Here is an 18,172-nt window from a genome sequence, read left to right as displayed (position 1 = left end):
GTTTATAAAGGATCAAATGTATATACCAATAATAATAAATTTTGAGTATTTTTTAATTAAAGGGCAAAGTTTGAAGAGCAATTTGTTTTTCTTTTTTTCTACTTTACCCTAAATTAACTCCAATGAGGTAGGTGACTTGGGTTAAATGGATTGGGTTGGAGGGTAATTAATGTGTTCTTGCTTCCAACATAAGCATTTGAATTATGCACACAAAAGAAAATGAAAAATAAATAAATAAATAAATAAAAAAGGTGATGAAGTGGGGTTTGACTATTTTTGGAGGTAAAATGAGTAGAATGGCATAAAAAGATGGACCCAAACGGTAAAAAGTGGAGAATAATGAAAGTGCATTCCTCCTGTTTATCCAAAAGTCTTCAATAAGGCTACAATTAAACATCATGGGAAAATGAATTTTATTGTTATTATTATTTTTTTTTTAAAAAAAATCCACCAAATCTCCGCTGCTTTCAAATTTTATTTAAATATTATTACTTCAATTTCCTCAAAAATAAAAGATCCGTTGGTCAAAATAATTACATTGTGGACACTGACCCATTTTCAAAATTTAAAAAATATTAATATGCCTTAAAATAAATTTTTATTTTTTTTTAGATAATTTAATTTTGTATTTAATAAATCTATAAATTTTTGTTATCTTCTGAATAACTTTTTAGATCAATTAGATAATTTTTTAAAATGACGTATAATGTAAAATTTATTTACTTTGGTAAATTATTGGAAATTGTAATTATTAGTTCAATGCATAATGATGTATCGGTTTGAATCAAATTTCTTTTCAAGTTTTTTTTTTCTTTAGTTTAATAAAGGTGAATGGATTAGAATTATTGGCCTCGATAATATATATTTTAATCGAGAACAATCCATAAGAAGGGTGTGAAATACAAACCACCATTTATAAGGGTATGGAATCCTTCCGTTTTAAAGCTTGAGGGGAAGCTCGAAAGGGAAAGCTCAAAGAGGGAAAGCCTAAAAGAGAAAGAGATGTGATGTCCCACATTGGTGGAGAACAAACCACCACTTATAACGGTGTGGAAACCACGAAAGAGAAAGTCGAAAGAGGACAATATCTGCTAGCTGTGGATATTGTTCGTTACAAGTACAAAAATTGGAGGCATTCATAAAAACTCACTATCCTATTGAATTAGTATATATCTCCAAAACCACATTGAGAAAAAAAAAAAAAAAAAAGTGACACAAAATACTTTATTTTCTTTTCCCTATGGTATGTTGATTGTTTAGGAAGAACAATATGAATATCAATCATCATTCACAAGCTTCAAATAATACTTCAACTCACAAGGAAAACAAGGGCTACGCCTCCATGAACTCCCATGCATCTTCAAAATCTTGATCACCTTCTCCTTTGTTGAACTCCGGCCACCGCCACCGACACCTCCGCCGGCCATGTGAAGTATCATCAGCAGCTTCTTCACTGCCCCACAAGCCATCATCTCCTCCACAACCCTCTCCTTGGGGTGAAAACTACTAATCCAAAGCAAAATCTTGACCCCAATTTTTGTTGCTACATTTGAAACGTTCAAGATCTTCTTAGTCACAGCCGCTATTCCCATCCCATGTTCCACCAAAGCCAATCTCCCCTCTGCACATTCACATAAACTCTGCAGAATCTGCAGCATTCTCTCGCATTTCGATCGGCTTGATTCCGGTAAGAGCTCGATCAGGATCCACACGGCACCGGCCTCGATCGCCTTTACTCGGCTCCTCTTCGATGATGCTAGAATTTCTATCATTACATCCAATGCACACGAGCTTGACTTCGTGGGAAATTCGTCTGATACAAGCTCCAACAATGGCTTGAAGAGATCAATCCCCTGTTCTTCCATAACAAATCCCCAATTGTAATTGGTGTTTTTGGCAATATTTCTGAGGATTTTCACGGCGTAAAAACGCCCTTCTGCACTCCCCCTTTGTAAAACAATAGCTACGGATTTCATCAATTCTTCTCTCTTAGACATTTCGTCGAACAGTTTGTCTTCATTTGAAATTGGAAACTGAGACAGAACTCCCAAAGCCTCCTCACAGGCCTCCAACGTCGAGAAATCAGAACAATCAATGAGAATTTGAACCACAACATTTACAACAATCCCTATCCCATTCAATCGAATAAATTCCGATTTCACCTCATCTCTCATTTCGATCATCGATCGCAATTTCCTCAACGAACTCACCTTAAACGGAGAAGACCCAACAGTGGCAAGAAGCGATTGGACTTGATCGATCGCCGTCGCCGGCGACGAGGAAGACTCGTTGATTTTCCAAGCGAGTATGACGCGTTTGAGCGTGAGATTAGGAGTCATGACGAAGTCATTCTCGCCAACGGCGACGGTCTGCATCGTCGCCGGACACGTTCTTTTGTTGTAAGTGAAGAGCCATTTTTCGATGCTCTTTCTCTCGTAGGTGACGCCGGTGGAGATCGTAACGGGATCTTCCATGAGCTCCATGGAAATGGGGCATCGGAAAAGAGGAGGAAAATCGGAATCCATTGATGATCGAAGGTTTGTATCTGCAAAACGCTCCATTGGCGAGAAGACGAGAAGATGGTCTTATAGGGAATCTCTTAACCTTTTGACAATTTTTATTTTAATATTTTCCTAAAAAAATATATATTAAAATAAATAAAAGTCAAACGAAAATCGGTGGGTTTTGCTAGCTGTTATGTTATAAATGGGAAGCAATACGAAACATCTATGTATTTTAAATAAATTAAATTTTATTTCTTCGTATTTGCAATATTCCCCCTCCATTTTTTGGTTTTTCTCTAATTTTCCCTAAAATTTTTGTATATTTATTTTTGACCTCGTAGACATCGATTAAAATTTTTAAAATATCAAGTGTTCGGGTCTCAATATTTTTATTAAATATTTATAAAAGTCAAAGGTAATATTGTTACTCGCCATAAATAAATAAATAAATATATATAATATATATATGACCTGAATAATAATTATAATTAATTTTTTTTAAAAAGATTACGTCACAAATACTAAGGTCGACTTTTCAATCTCGAGCCATACAAATTCAACGCCTTTATGAAGTAAAAATTATTATTATTATTCCCACAAAATAGTTTAATTTATTTTAAAATTATATGCGAATTTGAATATGACCATTTTTGTTAATATTTTTTTTTTAAATTTTTAATGATAAAAAAAGAGGAGATTTGTGATGGACATACCAAAAATGCAATATTTCCACCAAAATATACCAAAATTGAAATTTGACCATTTTTATTTGGTAATTTTATCATTATTCTCTTTAATTTGTTGTTGAACCAACTCAGCCCTAATTGCATGAGTTGGGTGCATCACATGTACGGCATGCACACATTTTTTATTGCTTTCAAACCAGCCCAACAATTTTATTAAAAAAAAAAATGTCCGAACGGATATTCCAGCATAGCTCGACGTTAATTAACATCTATTATTTCCGTTCATATTGAAAATTCAACAATTGTTGTACTAAAAGAAGTTTCAAGGTTAGGAGTCGAGAGCAGTATAGCTCGGTGGTAGTTAACATCCATTATTTTCTTTCGTATTAGAAGTTCAAATCTATACTTCACATTCGTTGTCGAGATTAAGAGTTGAGAGTAGTATAACTCGTTCTTTTAGATTGGAAGTTAATCAAAAAAATTATGATGAAATTACCGTTTTAGCCTCAAAATTAATGGCATATATATATATATATATCCATATTTACTTTCCATATTTTAATTTTATAATTGTAGTATATGAGTTTGACTTTATAAATGTTTATATATATAATTTAAATCAATAAAAAAAAAGTGAAAATAAAGCAAAGAAGCAAAATAGAGACGAAGGTTGGGGGAGTTGACTTTTGAAAAAGGGGAAAGTATTGTAAATTGAATTAGATCCGAAAGACTTGCTGAGCTTAACGAATAAATCACAAATTTTTTAATTTTGAGCTTAATATATATATATATATATACTTTTTGTATATATTTAAAAAAGAAAATTAACTGAACTAGTAAATATAAAATTATTTGTTTGGGATAATATAATTTTTTAGTTTCAAATTCAACCTAATAAATTAGTGAATTTTAAAAAGAGTTAAATATTTCCGGAGGACTCAGTACTTGTAGCTCAGAGGAATAGACCACTTGACTACAAACCATGGTGTTTCGAATTCCTCTCAAACAAATAGACCACTTGGCTACAAACCATGGTATTTCGAATTCCTCTCAAACAAATAGACCACTTGGCTACAAACCATGGTATTTCGAATTCCTCTTTACTCATAACGGGCTAAAAAGGGAATGGGGAGTAAGAAAATCATGTTTGAGACAGCGGACCCAAAGCTAGCTATGGAGCTTAGGTGTGGGCCTTTTGTCAAAACGAAATGGTATTACTCGAGCTTAGCTCAATAGATAAGACACCAAAAGCTATGAAACTTAGATGTGGGCTTTCTGCAAAACGGAAAGTCTTATTTGAGCTTACCTCAATAGATAAGACACCGATTATCGTTTTATTCGTTTTGAAAGTATAGAACATGAAAGGGCGATGATGAGAAGGAAGAGAACCTTCTAATTTATTTGAACCAGAATTCCAGTACAGAACTGAGTACAGACGACACAAGGAGAAGGCAAGACATGTCATATCATACATGTTGTTCTTGCTGTGTGGGCTTAAATAGTAAGAACACCATTATATAGTACATAAAAACTAAACTTCTTCCTGTGTGGGGATGAGCAGTAGAGAACACCCATCACGCAGCCACGCTGGACTTCTTAGTGATTTTAGCCATGCAATTGTCCTTGGGCCTCGAATGGGGCAGATACAGGATTTCACAGTCAGGGGTCAGCCATTCAAGACTGTAATTTTCAACCCAAATCAATGTAAAAACTCATTAGCTTCCAACAACAGAACAAGAACAAGAAGAACAAGAACAAGAACAAGAAGAACACGAACAAGAACACGAAGAACACGAAGAACAAGAAGAACAAGCAGTGTAATACTACTACTTACTTGTAGTTGAGGAGAAAATAATGAACGAAAATGCAGATCTCCAACTTGGCTAGATCGTTTCCTGGGCATAGCCTGCTTCCTGCTCCAAATGGAAGAAACTCTCCTGCTTTTGGAACAAATCCCTGTATGCCAAACACACAGTGGATTTAACGAATTAGAGATGGGTTGGTTTCCTTTGATTCTTATAAAAAGGTTTAAAGAAACTGTGGTTTTTTTTTAACTTACATCCCATCTTGAGGGATCAAATTTCTTTGGGTCTGGGTAAACTTCACTGTCGTAATGAATGCTTCTGAACCAAGCCAGCACTTTCCAACCCTTGGGAATTAGATAACCTGCAGCCACCACACACAGACCATACATACAATCAGGACATAGAAAGAGACCGTTGTAATCCCGCTACGGATTTGAAAATCAGCATTGTAATGGCTCAAGCCCACCGCTAGCTAGCAGATATTGTCCTCTTTGGGTTTTCCCTTTCGGGCTTTCCCTCAAGGTTTTTAAAACGCGTTTGCCAGGGGGAGGTTTCCACACCCTTATAAAGAATGTTTTGCTTTCCTCCCCAACCGATGTGGGATCCCACAATCCACCCCCTCCCCTCGAGGCCTTGCGTCCTTGCTTGCACTTGTTCCCCTCTCCAATCAATGTGGGGTTTCACAAGCATACCCCTAATAATTACCCGATGCTAATTCAAGATACTTTTACCGTTCATCTCTAAGATGCCCAATGATGCTAAACCAAAACTTTGATGTCTCTTGCAAATAACCACATTGTTCTAATCCAAATCATCTAGTAATTTACAAAGAGAGACGGAGAGAGAGAGATATACCATTGAGGTTGACATCCATTTGTGCCTCTCTGAAAACAACAAGGGAGAATGATACATAGCGAAGAGTCTCATCAACAACTTTTGAGAGATATTCCATGTCCCGGCATTCTTTCAATGTTAATCCCGTTTGACCTGCAGGCCTGTTCCTCACAATCGCTTCCTGTTCTTCCTGTTCAGTTTTTAAACAAATTTCTATCAGGATTGATCTCATATGAGAAAATATGGTATGATTTTGAGTAACCAAACAGGCTAATTAAGTTCCTAATTGTGTACACACCGTGGCTTTCTTGAGAACTTCAGGGTGTTGATTCAACAAAATAGTCGCCCACATCATGGTGTGGCCTGAAGATTCATGGCCTGCATTCAAGTACATAATCAGAATATCGATGATCTCCTCGTCGTCCAATTTCCGGCCATTTTCATCTTCAATATCGATCAGTTGGTCCATCATGTCCTTCCTCTTCGGCGCCCATTTGTCCAATTTTTGCCGTCTTCGCTCAGTCACAATTCCTTTCAACGCAGCCACAAGATTCTTCCGAGCCTAAACAAGTAATCGGTGGTTTAATTGATCGAACAAATTCCAGAATCCAAACTACATTTTCGAAATTGATTGAGGCATATTATCAAATACCTTGAGTGCTTTGTGGTAAGCAAATCCAGGTAGGTTAATTCTCATGGCTCGAACTCCATAGTTAAGCCGAGTATACTCCTTCTCCAACATCTCCATCACCGGTTCGCTCTCAGAGCTTAGGAAAATGTACATGATAACAGTGAAAGTAAGCTTACGAAGTTGAGTTAAGAATTCAATTGGCCCCATTTTAGACCATTTCTCCAACGATTCCAATACATTCTTTTCGATGTAAGGAATGTAATTGCTCAGCGCCTCGAACCCGTTCACCGGAGCAGAGGTTAAGCGGCGGAGACGCTTATGTTCTTCTTCCGGCATTTGAATGAAAGACTTCTCTCCAATGAGCTCTACGGCAGCGCGTGGCCAGCCAGGCTGGAACGCTTCGTCGTCTGTCAAAACTTTCCGGCATGTCTCCGGCGTCGTCACGACCACGCTAGGGTTTCCAAACAAATGAACCTTGTACACTCCGGTCTTCCCATACCTGTAATTAATTAATAGAATTACATTTTCATCAGATATTTAAATTTAAATTTAAATTTTTTATATTTTTTAATTTGATTTTTCATAAATATAAAAAATAATATTATTTTATTTATATTTTTTAAAATTTTAACGCATTATGTTTGCAAGGGAAACCTAGAAAATGATGAGACGAGGATTTCTAGAATTGAGCAAACATAATATCAGAAATTGTCCCCTTTGCACCAAAACTAAAAATAAAAAAAAAAAACAATTAAATAAATAAATAAAGATCCACACCGACATGGAAATGATCCCAATAAATACTATTTTCAATTTATTATTTTTTTAAAATTTACAAATTCAACCTAATTTTTTTAACAATATGTTTAAATAGTTGATGAAAGTCGACTCAATTATTTAATAATATTGAAATTATTTGTTTAAATTTTAATAAAAATAATTTTAAAAAATAATAATCGACCCAACTCATTTATTTATTGGACTAGACTACCTTATTTCAACCTCGACCTGTCAAGACCCAATATGTCAGCCCAATTACACACGCGTATGTATATATATATATATATATATATATATATTTATATAGTTTTTCGTATATTATATTTTATACTAAACTTTTTAATATTTTAAATATAGTTTTATAATTAAGAGATTTGTATTATAAATTTGACCATTGAAAATAAGTCGATTTGATCGTCATGCATTCTGAATCAAGCCATTGGGTGGAGTAAAAAAAACATTTTTTTTTATTTTAAATTCTAAAATAAAAATTATTTTATTATAATTTTAAAATTGAATTATATAGATGAAACTTAAAAAATGTGACCCATTTTATAAAACCATTAATTTTGGTCATGAAAATAGAGAGAAAAAAATTCAATAAAATTGATTTATTATTTATTGGTTTCAATATTTGATTTTTTTTTTTTTCTTCTTATTATTTAAAATAAGGTGATGACGACAAAACCAATAAAAAAAAAAAGAAAAAAAAAAGAATTTGAGAAAAAGAATTCTTCACTAGGAAGAAAGATGAGTTAAAAAAAATAAATACAAATTTGGTATTTGAACCCATCAACCTGTAAAAATACTAAAATAACCCCATACTCACACATAAATTTTAAAACTGAAATATAGTCTGCTAATATATAAATAAAATAATTTATTAATTTTTTTTTACTTTTCATATTTATTATTATTTTACCTATTAACCCAAATTTAAAATAAAATATTAAATAAATAAATAAATAAATAAAAATGAGATTCAATGTATACAGACTCAAATAATATTTTGACGTAAAAATTAACTTTTAACTGACAAATGCATGTCTCAAAAAAATACTAAAAAATACAAAAAAAAAAAAAAAAAAAAAAAAAGACATCCATTTAAATATTTAAAATTTGATAAATAAGTGTAACAAGTAAACACGAACATAATTCAACTAGTTTAGAGGTTTAAAACGACCGATTTTAAGTATGCATGTAAAGGTCGGGCGAGGCGGACGCTCGTATCGAGGCGTCCGCTCCCAATAAGGTGTAGAGAGAGAAAGGAAAGAAGAGGAGAGAGAGAGTTAATGACCTGGAAACATAGCCATCAATGAAAGTTTCAGGGTTCTTAGACTTGAAGGCTCTAAGGAAACCCAACATATTCCCAATTAAAGGCCATCCCAAATCCCCCGGCGGCAGAGCCAACCGCCGGTCACCCAATTTCGCCTCATATATCCACTCATTCAAACTCTTCGCCGCCCATTTCAACACCGAAAACACCGTCGCCACCGCCACTACCGCCGTCACCACCGCGGCCACAGCCCAAGTCGACTCCATCAAATTTTCAACCCAAATTAAAAAAAAAAAAAAAGAGAGAGAGAAATTTATATATATATAAAAATATATATTAAAAGGGGTGGAAGGAAAAGAGGGAGTGACTAATTTCCTCCAACAGGTCTCCTATTTATACACGAACCCCTCACACTACAAATGAAATCTGGCTGCTTACGTGGCAATTCTTATTATATTTGGTAAAATATTGTTGCCTAGTAATTATTTTAACTTAATCAAATTTGCTGCCTTTTTTTTCTTTTTTTCTTTTTTAATAATATAGTGTCACGTGACCTAGGTCACGTGTCGTGGAATGATATGCTTTGTAAAGAAAAACCTCTCTTTCATAAACATCGCTGTCATGTATATTTAAAATATTATTTAATACCCATTATTTTTTTTTTATTAATTTATAAAATATAAGGTTTAAAATAGACAAAAATTAATATTTTAAAAGAAGCTATAAAAATACTTTTTTGAGTAATATATATGAATATTTTAATAAATATCTTTTTTTTTTATTAATGTGATTTTTTAAATAGATGCATGGTTTTTGTAATCATATTTATTATATGTTGATTAATTTGATTTATACATTTTTTTTTAATGATTTCATAACCAATATATTGTAATCCTTAAAAGAATCATGTTATATGACCCGTCGTCAGTAATTATCGAAATTAAAATATGTTTTTTTTAAGAAATTTTGATATGTTGTATTGCTAATTAAATTAACGAGGGTTTTATTGGTTACTTAGGCTAAGAATGAAATGGTATGAATCGAGTTTAATAATTGTGTTAATATTAAAGGGAAGGTTTTGGTGTAATTTTTGTATGCATATAAGGGAAGGCTATGCTTCAAAATTATTGAATTATTAATAAATCATTCAGAAAGTAATAATTCATTGGATATATCTCACCATAAATCATATTTTTGGTAATACAATAAATAAGTTCTAGAAGGAAATTAATAAATAAAGAAAATTTGGAAAGAAATTGAAAATGAAATGTTGTTCATACATTTATTTTTTTGGGGGGGAAAAATCCAAACGAAGTGGCCCTCCTTTTGGTTTCCATTTGTTAAAGTGGGTTCATTTTTTTTTTAAATACTATTTTCAGACCCATTAAAATTCGAAAAGACATTTATGCCTCTGCCCTTTATAAACCAGAAAGGATCCCAAAATTCAATTTTTTTTTATTATTATTTTTACTGTTGATTCCGCTCGTCTTTTCAATGCCGCGTCCATTGAACTTGGTAAAAAAATTCCTATAATGTCGAGAAAAATTTGGTTGCATCCGTTGGTGTTACTCGTTGGATCAAGAACTTGGTAAAAGTGATACAATGTATCAATTTCTTTGGTCTAGATCATACAATGTATCAATTTCTTTGGTCTAGATCATACAATGTATCAATTTCTTTGGTCTAGACCATACAATGTATCAATTTCTTTGGTCTAGACCTCGATCGGAATTGAGACCATGAAATTTGTAGTAACCAAATTCATTAAGATCCTGAAATTCATCGAGTTTCATCACTAAGAAAAGTATATATAATGAAAGAAAATCATTCCGGTCGATGGCTTCTCAGTCATTTCAATCATTTTTCAACTAAAATCTGGTAGACTCGGTAGAAATATATAAATGTAAGATTTCAAGCATGTAAATAACAATTTAATATGGATCTTATTTAAATAGTTCGTTCAAAGTGTTGGTAAAAAAATGAACTAAGGGCATAAAAGTAACTTCACCCTTCATAATCATTTGCAACATACACTCTTGAGAAAATGGTCCGTATTCAGAAATGGAAACCAATAAAGGTATTTTTTTTGGAATTTACCAAAAAAGAAAAAAAAATTATGGAACTGTCCTTTTTGTTCCGTTCCAACTTTATTGTTCTTATCCCAAAAGTGTATATCCCTTAAAGTTATCCAGAGTTTTGTTCTTCATTCAATGCATGAAAAACCGTATACATTAAAAGAATTACCATAAAAACTTGCTAATAAAACAACTTTAGTCTTCAAACAAAATTACCCCAAGAATCAAATATTTACATTAACCATTGCAAGTAAAAATACAAAATTCCAGAAAGATTCCAAATCTTCAAACAAAAATTTACTGGAACCTAATGGGAACAGGCTTATCTTTTTACAAAAGGGTAAAAAGAACCTGTTTTGACAGTGATTTTCCTCAGCAACAACAAAATGACTGAGACAAAGAAGCTGATTTTCACATCACCTGCAGCAGCCAGTGATGAATGTAGGTTACTATTACAGAGCATATATCCAAATCAAACCAAAGAAATGCATGGTCCTCAGAAGATGCTTTGATAAGAAAACAGTGGCAGATAAGGCAATGATAATGATAATGGCTAAGTTAGGCATATGTGTTCCCTAAAGTTGGAGAGTTTAGGGGCAGTTTGATTGATAGATTAACCAATTCAATTCAAATGAAAACAGGAAAGGACCCATCATCATATTTCTCTTCCATTAGAGGCTGAAATTGTTCCTTTTAACAACAGAAAGATTGATGGAAAGAAGGAAATAGTAGAGTGAAAGAGAAAGGATTAGGATGTTCAGCTCAATTATGGAGATCTAACAGTTGATATGAATTGATTGTTGCATTAAAAATGATATGAATATAATAAGAGTTGGATGTATTTTTGCTGTAAATTTAGTCCATAAACCATCCATTTCTATAGTTTGTATTCTCTCGTGCTCTTCCTACAAGCTTTGCTAACAAACTATGAACCAAGGAGTGTGCTTTGGCCCATCACGGTTTTAAAATACGTCTGTTAAAGGGAGGTTTCCACACTCTTATAAGGAATGCTTTGTTTCCCTCTCCAACCGATGTGGGATCTCACAATCCACCCCCCTTGGAGGCCCAGCGTCCTCACTCGCACACCGCTTGTTGTCTAACTCTGATACCATTTGTAACAGTCCAATCCCACCACTAACAAATATTGTCTGCTTTTGTCCATTACGTATTGTCGTTAGCCTCACGGTTTTAAAATACATCTGTTAGGGAGAGGTTTCTACACCTCTTTCCAACCGGTCAGGGATCTCAATATTTAAGTAACAAACTTCTAACTTTGACAACTTAAGCCAAAGTCTTACACCAAAATACGGCAGCCAACACAAATTCAAATGTTTTTCAAGCAGTCCAATGGGGGCATTAGCATAACAACCCCAAACTAAGCCTTATTCTCGGGCCAAATCAACAAGGGACAAGCTCAAATTGGAATTTTTTTAGTCAAGCCATACTACCTACCTCTTTTAATTCTTAAAAATAATGCTAACACGAATCAATATATGAGAATAATATGAAATAACACGAATCAATATATGAGAATAATATGAAAAATAGTCCACGCTATACAATACTAAAATTTTCCACAAAAGAATTAAAGCAAAAAAAGGGGGGAAATAATCTAGAAGCTCTCCTATCTAGAAGCTCTCCTTATGGTAAGCAGTTGATTTTTTTCTTTTACGGTAAGTAAAGGCCTTGGGATCAAGAAATCATTTGTCCTGTTTATCCAGATACCTCCAGGGAAAAAGCCCTTCCCTCTTGCATGCAAGGCCCATGGGAAAAAGAGTCTACTTTGTTACGGTGTTAATCCACTGCCTCAGTGACAAGTTCTTAAAAGCTACGGTTTCAAGCCTTTTTCCATCGGAGGGTTTGGTCTCTAAACAATGTATCGTGTTAAAAAGTCTAATACATTAAAATACGACTGTTAATCCACTGCCTGACTGACAAGTTCTTAAAAGCTACGGTTCCAAGCCTTTTTCCATCGGAGGGTTTGGTCTCTAAACAATGTATCGTGTTAAAAAGTCTAATACATTAAAATACGACAAGGATAGTAGTACAAAGAGGCCGTTTTGTTCAGCGTCTTGTGAGGATAATTTTTAAGAGATTATAAACAAAAATAATCTTCTCTTTTGTAATCGCCATCCTCGTGTCCAAACCACAGAGTTTTTTTCACACTTGGGTGTTTTTTGTTTACCACTCCTATTCAAGAAAATCGACATACCAAGATACTTTTACTCCCTACCATTGACAAAAGGCTCAAGATTCATCCTTATCCTCGGTTGTGGGCACTATACTAACAGTGCAATAATAATATTATACTTAATTAACACTAACCTTCCCATTAGGTACTCCAAAACCACCAGGTAGGATCTTAATATTTAACTTCCCATTCCCATTTCCAGTTCACCCACCAACCCACATCCTAATTTGGTTGATTTTCTTGGGCTAAATTACCAAAAATATTCCTAATCTATCCTATCCTAGGTTTAAAAAATACTCCGTTTTTTTCAAAAGCTACAATATTATCTTGAACTTCATAGATAAAAGTTAGAATAATATATGGTAACCCGGACTTGAAGTGTGATGGTTACCTAAAATATTGGTTACCTAAAATATTGTGCTCCAACAACAACCATATTCATGGAATCCAACTAAAAATTTTAGGAAATTTGTTTGTTGGCATCCTAAAAATGGCCCTAAGATTGTGCTCTCCATGGTTCCCAAGGTCAAACTATTGCATCTCTTTTAAGTATCAAAACCTCCTTTAACCCCATTTTCATGATTTGGTTAAATATTTCCCTGTTCTTCACCGCATTTTAGCCTTTGCAACCCCCACAAATTATTCAGAGCCCCATTTGCCTAAATCATGAAAGTCAAGTGTCTGTTTGGTCCAAATCCCAACAAAATTTACAGCCTCAGAATACTTAACTGAATTTGTTCTCCAAACTCTTTGATTGGCCTTTCAGCATGCTTTAAACCCGTTTCTTTGTTTTCATCAATGACGCCCACTGCCTCCTGACCTGATTCACGTGCATACGTTAGTATTCATATTTATAACCGACTCACCCAAAATGAAACTCATATGCCCTTCACTCACCCTATTCTTGTGAATCTGATGTGGGAAGGCTACCGATGATTCCGGTTGTTTCCATCGTTCTCCATCATTTTTGACCCGTCTCATTCATAGCTAAAGATCATTTTTCAATTCTTTCAGCATTCCAGGAACTTTGTACAACCATTTGCTAAAATTTGGAATCTGGATTTACAAAACTTTAGTTAGGAGAACAGTTTGGAATCAGGTTTTTGACACTAACAATAAAAAACAAACCACTCAGAAACAATGACCGCGGTCTAACAAGCACATTACAATCTTATGCAACTAAACTAACCAAACCAGCCGAATAGTTAGCTAGATACCAAACGACTCTCATCAAATACTAAACTCAAACGTCTCACCTACAAACTATTTGAAACAATAATTAGTTCAAAACTATGAACATACAGTCTCACCTACAAACTATTTGAAACAATAATTAGTTCAAAACTATGAACATACAATGTATAACCTATATACAATATTTAAGGCGCCACTGTATGGCATTACAATAAAATGACACAAATGTAAAAGAAAAATGCTGTGTACCTAGTTCATTCATTGGGTTCACACAGCAATAAGTTTCCACAAGATAGTATAGACATACAACCCGTGCAGAGGGTTTATGTTACAAAAACAAAGACCATGGACAGCATTGCTCTACAGGCATAACAACACGTTCATGAACTTAGATTAGTGTCATTTTTACATAAGAACGTATACAATCGACGTCCAGTCACTAACCCTTGTGTTCGGCCACTGTTCCACTTCCAATTTCAGGTGGTGACTCGAGGAAGGAAATAGCTGTCAGCTCAGATCTATATTTATCATCATTGTATTCTTTCCCTTTCACCAGATTGTGGTCTATCTCATTGACCAGATTGAGGTTTTCGCTACCAAGCTTTCCAGATGATTGCTTTGAAGAGAAAATTGTTACTGGTTCCACGCAATAGATGGCAATAAGCGACGTGCAGAAGCTATATTATTCTAGCTTGGACAAATGTGCAGAAGCTATGCAATGAACTATTAACGGCACTGGCAATGAATGACAACAAAAAAATATGAACAAAATTTCTAAACACAATCACACCCCTTGAACTTCAAAAGACCTAGCATGTAAATGCAGTAACTAGAGTCTTACAGCACATATAGACAAGCATTTGATTGCAGTTAATCAAACAGGCAAATGATCTTTAGATGTCCATTGAAATTGTGTGCAGGTTTTGCATGGAAAAACTCATACGTACAATGACTAATTCAGAAGAACAGCAGATTTGAAATTAAGCAGGTAATCTAGTCTAAGTTGCATGCATTGTTGTTGACGTCCCAGCCAAGACTCAATAAAAGCAAAGAATCAATATTCGAGCAGCAACCTGACTCAACAAGATTACAAAAACCAGACCTTTAAAAAATTACTTAAGGACAATAAAAGGAGGTATGAACCTTGAACTAATAATTTTAAACTACGTCATTTGTTCTAATGCACTTTAATCTCATTTCCTAAACTAAATGCACAAAACTCCCTTACAGTGCTCTTCTGTGGGGGCCTGGAGTTTGATTAACTCAGCTAAGGCAGGATAGAGAAAAGAAACAATTGAAATGAAAAAGAGATGGAGTCAAAAACACAAGCAGCAAGCTTATTAACTAATTCACCCAAAATGAAACTCATATATGTCCTTAACTCACTCTATTTCTTGTGAATCTGATGTTGAAAAGCTACCAAGGATCCTGGTTGTTTCCACAGTTCTCCATCAATCTGCAAGTCAGATTTTGTCGCCCCATTTTTCACCTGTCTCATTCATAACTAAAGATCATTTTTCAATTCTTTCAGCATTCCAAGAAAATTGTGCAACCATTTGCTAAATTTTGGCTGGATTTACAAACTTCAGTCAGGAGAATAGTTTGGAATCAGGTTTTTGACACTAACAATAAAAAAACGAACCACTCAGAAACAATGAGCAGTATAACAAGCACATAACAATGTTATGCAACTAAACTAACCAAGCCGACCGAATAGTTAGCATAGATATCAAACAACTCTCCTCAAGTACTAAATTCAATCATCTTAACTATAAACTACTTGAAACAATAATTAGTTTGAAACTATTAACATACAATGTATAAACTATATACAATATTTAAGGCACCACTGTATGATATTACAATAAAATGACATAAATGTATAAGAAAAATGCTGAGTACCAAGTTCATTCATTGGGTTCACACAGCAATAAGTTTCCACAAGATAGTACAGACAGACAACCCGTGCAGAGGGTTTATGTTACAAAAACAACGAACATGGACAGCATTGCTCTACAGTCATAACAACACATCCATGAACTTAGATTAGTACCATTTTTACATAAGAGCGTATACATTTATGATAACGGACGTCCAGGCACTAACCCTTGAGTTCGGTCACGGTTCCACTTCCAATTTCAGGTGGTGACTCAAGAAAGGAAATAGCTATCAGCTCAGATCTATATTTCTCTACATCGTATTCTTTCCCTTCCACCAGATTGTGGTCTATCCCGTTGACCAGATTGAGGTTTTCGCTACTGAGCTTTCCAGATGATCGCTTTGAAGAGAGAGCTGTTTCTGGTTCCTCGTAAGAAATGGCGATAAGCGACTCACGAGTCACTTCCTCAGGATCATTCCCACCAGGTACTGTTATATCCATAAAATGGCACTCTGCTTTATTTTCTGCGAGTAACTCACTATGTTATTCTAGCTTGTCAAAAGTACAGAAGCTATGCAATAATCTATTGATGGCACTGGAAATTTATGGCAACAAAATATACGAGCAAAATTTCCAAACACAATCACACCCCTCCTTGTTGTTTGAAGAAGCCCTCCACTTCAAAAAAATTACTTAAGCACAATAAAAGGAGGTATGAACCTTGACATAATAAATTTAAACTAAACTGCTTGTTCTAATGCACTCTAATCACATTTCCTATATTGAATGCACAAAACTCCTTTATGGTGCACTTATGTGGGGCCTGGAGTTTGATCAACTAGAACTCTTTTATGATCTATAGTATAGGACACCTAGAGCAGAATAGAGAAACGAAACAATTGAAACGAATAAGAGAGAGAGAAAAGCACAGGCAACCAGCTTATTTACTAATTCATTACTCCATTTATTCCCATTCTAACCAGGAAAAAATTTACGACATGCATTTTTTGTAACAATAACATGATAAAATAAGAATAATAACTTAATCCAAATATAGCTTCCCAACCTTATCTTGACAATACTTATCCTGATTGGTCTTTTAGTCACAGTTTTAAACAGGTCATTTTATATGCAGTGATAATTTGTAAATTCCATAGCAATTAAAAATATATTCTCGAATCAAAGCCATAAAAATTTTAGACATGTTGAACAAAACAAAGCAAGCAACTTTTTCAAACTTAGAGATACATCAAAATCTGTCCACCAAGCAGGAAGAGAGACTCGATTCTGCTAAACTCCAGGTCCCAAACATTTAGGCGCAAAATTTACCAACTAGCAAACCCTCGAAACTATATGGTAAAATAATGCACCTGCTATTTCAAGCATGTATAAAAAAAACTGTACCATCGCAACTAAACTCCCAGATTATGATAGAGCGAAGGAATGATTCCAGTTTCCAACAGAATGGTTGACAAATATTGAGGGAAACTGGACACTATACACCTCTATTATCTCTATTGTGAAGTAAACCGCCAGAAAATTGAATTCAATAATCCTAAAAAAACTGCAGCACCTAATTGAATCAAACGCGAAGTTTTAACCAACGCCATGTTTTGTACAATCTAGAGACTCCACCTTCATGATTTTCCGTCGGTGAATCCTAAATTCCAAGACCCTACCGATTGACTAGATGCTAAAATTTGAATTTTCCAATTTAAAAGTTCGACAGCAATCTATCAATATCTCTGAGAACGAAATCGACTTTCGAATAACCATGAATTCCACGTCTTTTCGCGATCAAAGAGAATGAATGATTTCCAACCAAGACGTTTAAAACCAAAACAAAGATCATGAGCAGATTAAACAAAACTTATACGAAAATTAAACTCGTAGCAGAAAATAATCGATCAAAAGAGGGAAAAAATAAAAACAAGCGAAAATTCGAAGGAAGAGAGGAAATACCTAGAGAGCGGGCAATGCGTAACACTGTCAGGAATCGATTGAACGACCGGACCTATTTATATATATACCCATTTAATTATTTAAAAAAAAAAAACGATTGGAAACTCCGTATTTAATGTGGGCCATGTCTACATTTTTAAACTAATCCCTCAGGTCGTGGAACCCGGTCTTTTTTCTCTCTTTTTTTTTTTTTTTTTTTTTTTTAATAACCAATGGTTTTTCTTTTTTTCTTTTTTTTTTTTATGTATTTTAACCCAAAATTTAGTCCTTTATATCAACTTTAATCATAAATTTCCAATTGCAGCGAGAAAATAATATAAATTCATTCATTTATTTATTAAAATTTTAAATTAAA

The 18,172-nt window shown here is 34.1% G+C and overlaps 3 protein-coding genes and 1 long non-coding RNA gene across 4 annotated transcripts; all 4 read right to left on the bottom strand.

Moving 5' to 3' along the window:
- Positions 1 to 1,141: 1,141 nt before the first annotated feature.
- LOC111791237 (E3 ubiquitin-protein ligase PUB23) lies at positions 1,142 to 2,628 on the bottom strand. Its single transcript, XM_023672499.2, has one exon. It carries the CDS (start codon positions 2,559 to 2,561, stop codon positions 1,278 to 1,280), a length of 1,284 nt encoding a protein of 427 aa, XP_023528267.2. The 5' UTR covers positions 2,562 to 2,628; the 3' UTR covers positions 1,142 to 1,277.
- Positions 2,629 to 4,560: 1,932 nt separating this feature from the next.
- LOC111791498 (ent-kaurenoic acid oxidase 2) lies at positions 4,561 to 8,871 on the bottom strand. Its single transcript, XM_023672871.2, has 7 exons — positions 8,538 to 8,871; positions 6,482 to 6,959; positions 6,128 to 6,391; positions 5,851 to 6,019; positions 5,250 to 5,356; positions 5,025 to 5,146; positions 4,561 to 4,870 (listed from the first exon to the last, which is right to left on the bottom strand). The coding sequence occupies exons 1-7, from the start codon at positions 8,780 to 8,782 to the stop codon at positions 4,765 to 4,767; spliced, it is 1,491 nt and encodes a 496-aa protein (XP_023528639.1). The 5' UTR covers positions 8,783 to 8,871; the 3' UTR covers positions 4,561 to 4,764.
- A 1,898-nt stretch (positions 8,872 to 10,769) lies between these two features.
- Positions 10,770 to 15,356, bottom strand: LOC111791464 (uncharacterized). Its single transcript, XR_002814651.2, has 3 exons — positions 14,421 to 15,356; positions 13,680 to 13,838; positions 10,770 to 13,602 (listed from the first exon to the last, which is right to left on the bottom strand). It is a non-coding gene; the product is annotated as an uncharacterized LOC111791464 (long non-coding RNA).
- Positions 15,357 to 15,782: 426 nt separating this feature from the next.
- Positions 15,783 to 17,943, bottom strand: LOC147793327 (uncharacterized). The gene is given in 3 exon segments (XM_087122619.1): positions 15,783 to 16,393; positions 17,818 to 17,897; positions 17,899 to 17,943. Coding segments are annotated over 3 exon segments (441 nt in total). The 3' UTR covers positions 15,783 to 16,077.
- Positions 17,944 to 18,172: the final 229 nt, after the last annotated feature.

Source organism: Cucurbita pepo, chromosome 3 (genome assembly GCF_057944985.1).
Source record: "Cucurbita pepo subsp. pepo isolate OVF chromosome 3, ASM5794498v1, whole genome shotgun sequence".
Classification (NCBI taxonomy): domain Eukaryota; kingdom Viridiplantae; phylum Streptophyta; class Magnoliopsida; order Cucurbitales; family Cucurbitaceae; genus Cucurbita; species Cucurbita pepo.
This window is presented reverse-complemented; position numbering and strand designations above follow the sequence as displayed.

What these genes read in the sequence shown, in the direction of transcription:
- LOC111791498 (XM_023672871.2), bottom strand. Translation starts at nt 8,782, where the DNA reads ATGGAGTCGACTTGGGCTGTGGCCGCGGTGGTGACGGCGGTAGTGGCG. An exon ending in ATTGATGGCTATGTTTCCAG is followed by an intron (nt 6,960 to 8,537) that starts GTCATTAACTCT and finishes AATTAATTACAG; the next exon opens with GTATGGGAAGACCGGAGTGT. An exon ending in TTGATCCCTCAAGATGGGAT is followed by an intron (nt 5,147 to 5,249) that starts GTAAGTTAAAAA and finishes TTTGGCATACAG; the next exon opens with GGATTTGTTCCAAAAGCAGG.
- LOC111791237 (XM_023672499.2), bottom strand. Translation starts at nt 2,561, where the DNA reads ATGGAGCGTTTTGCAGATACAAACCTTCGATCATCAATGGATTCCGAT.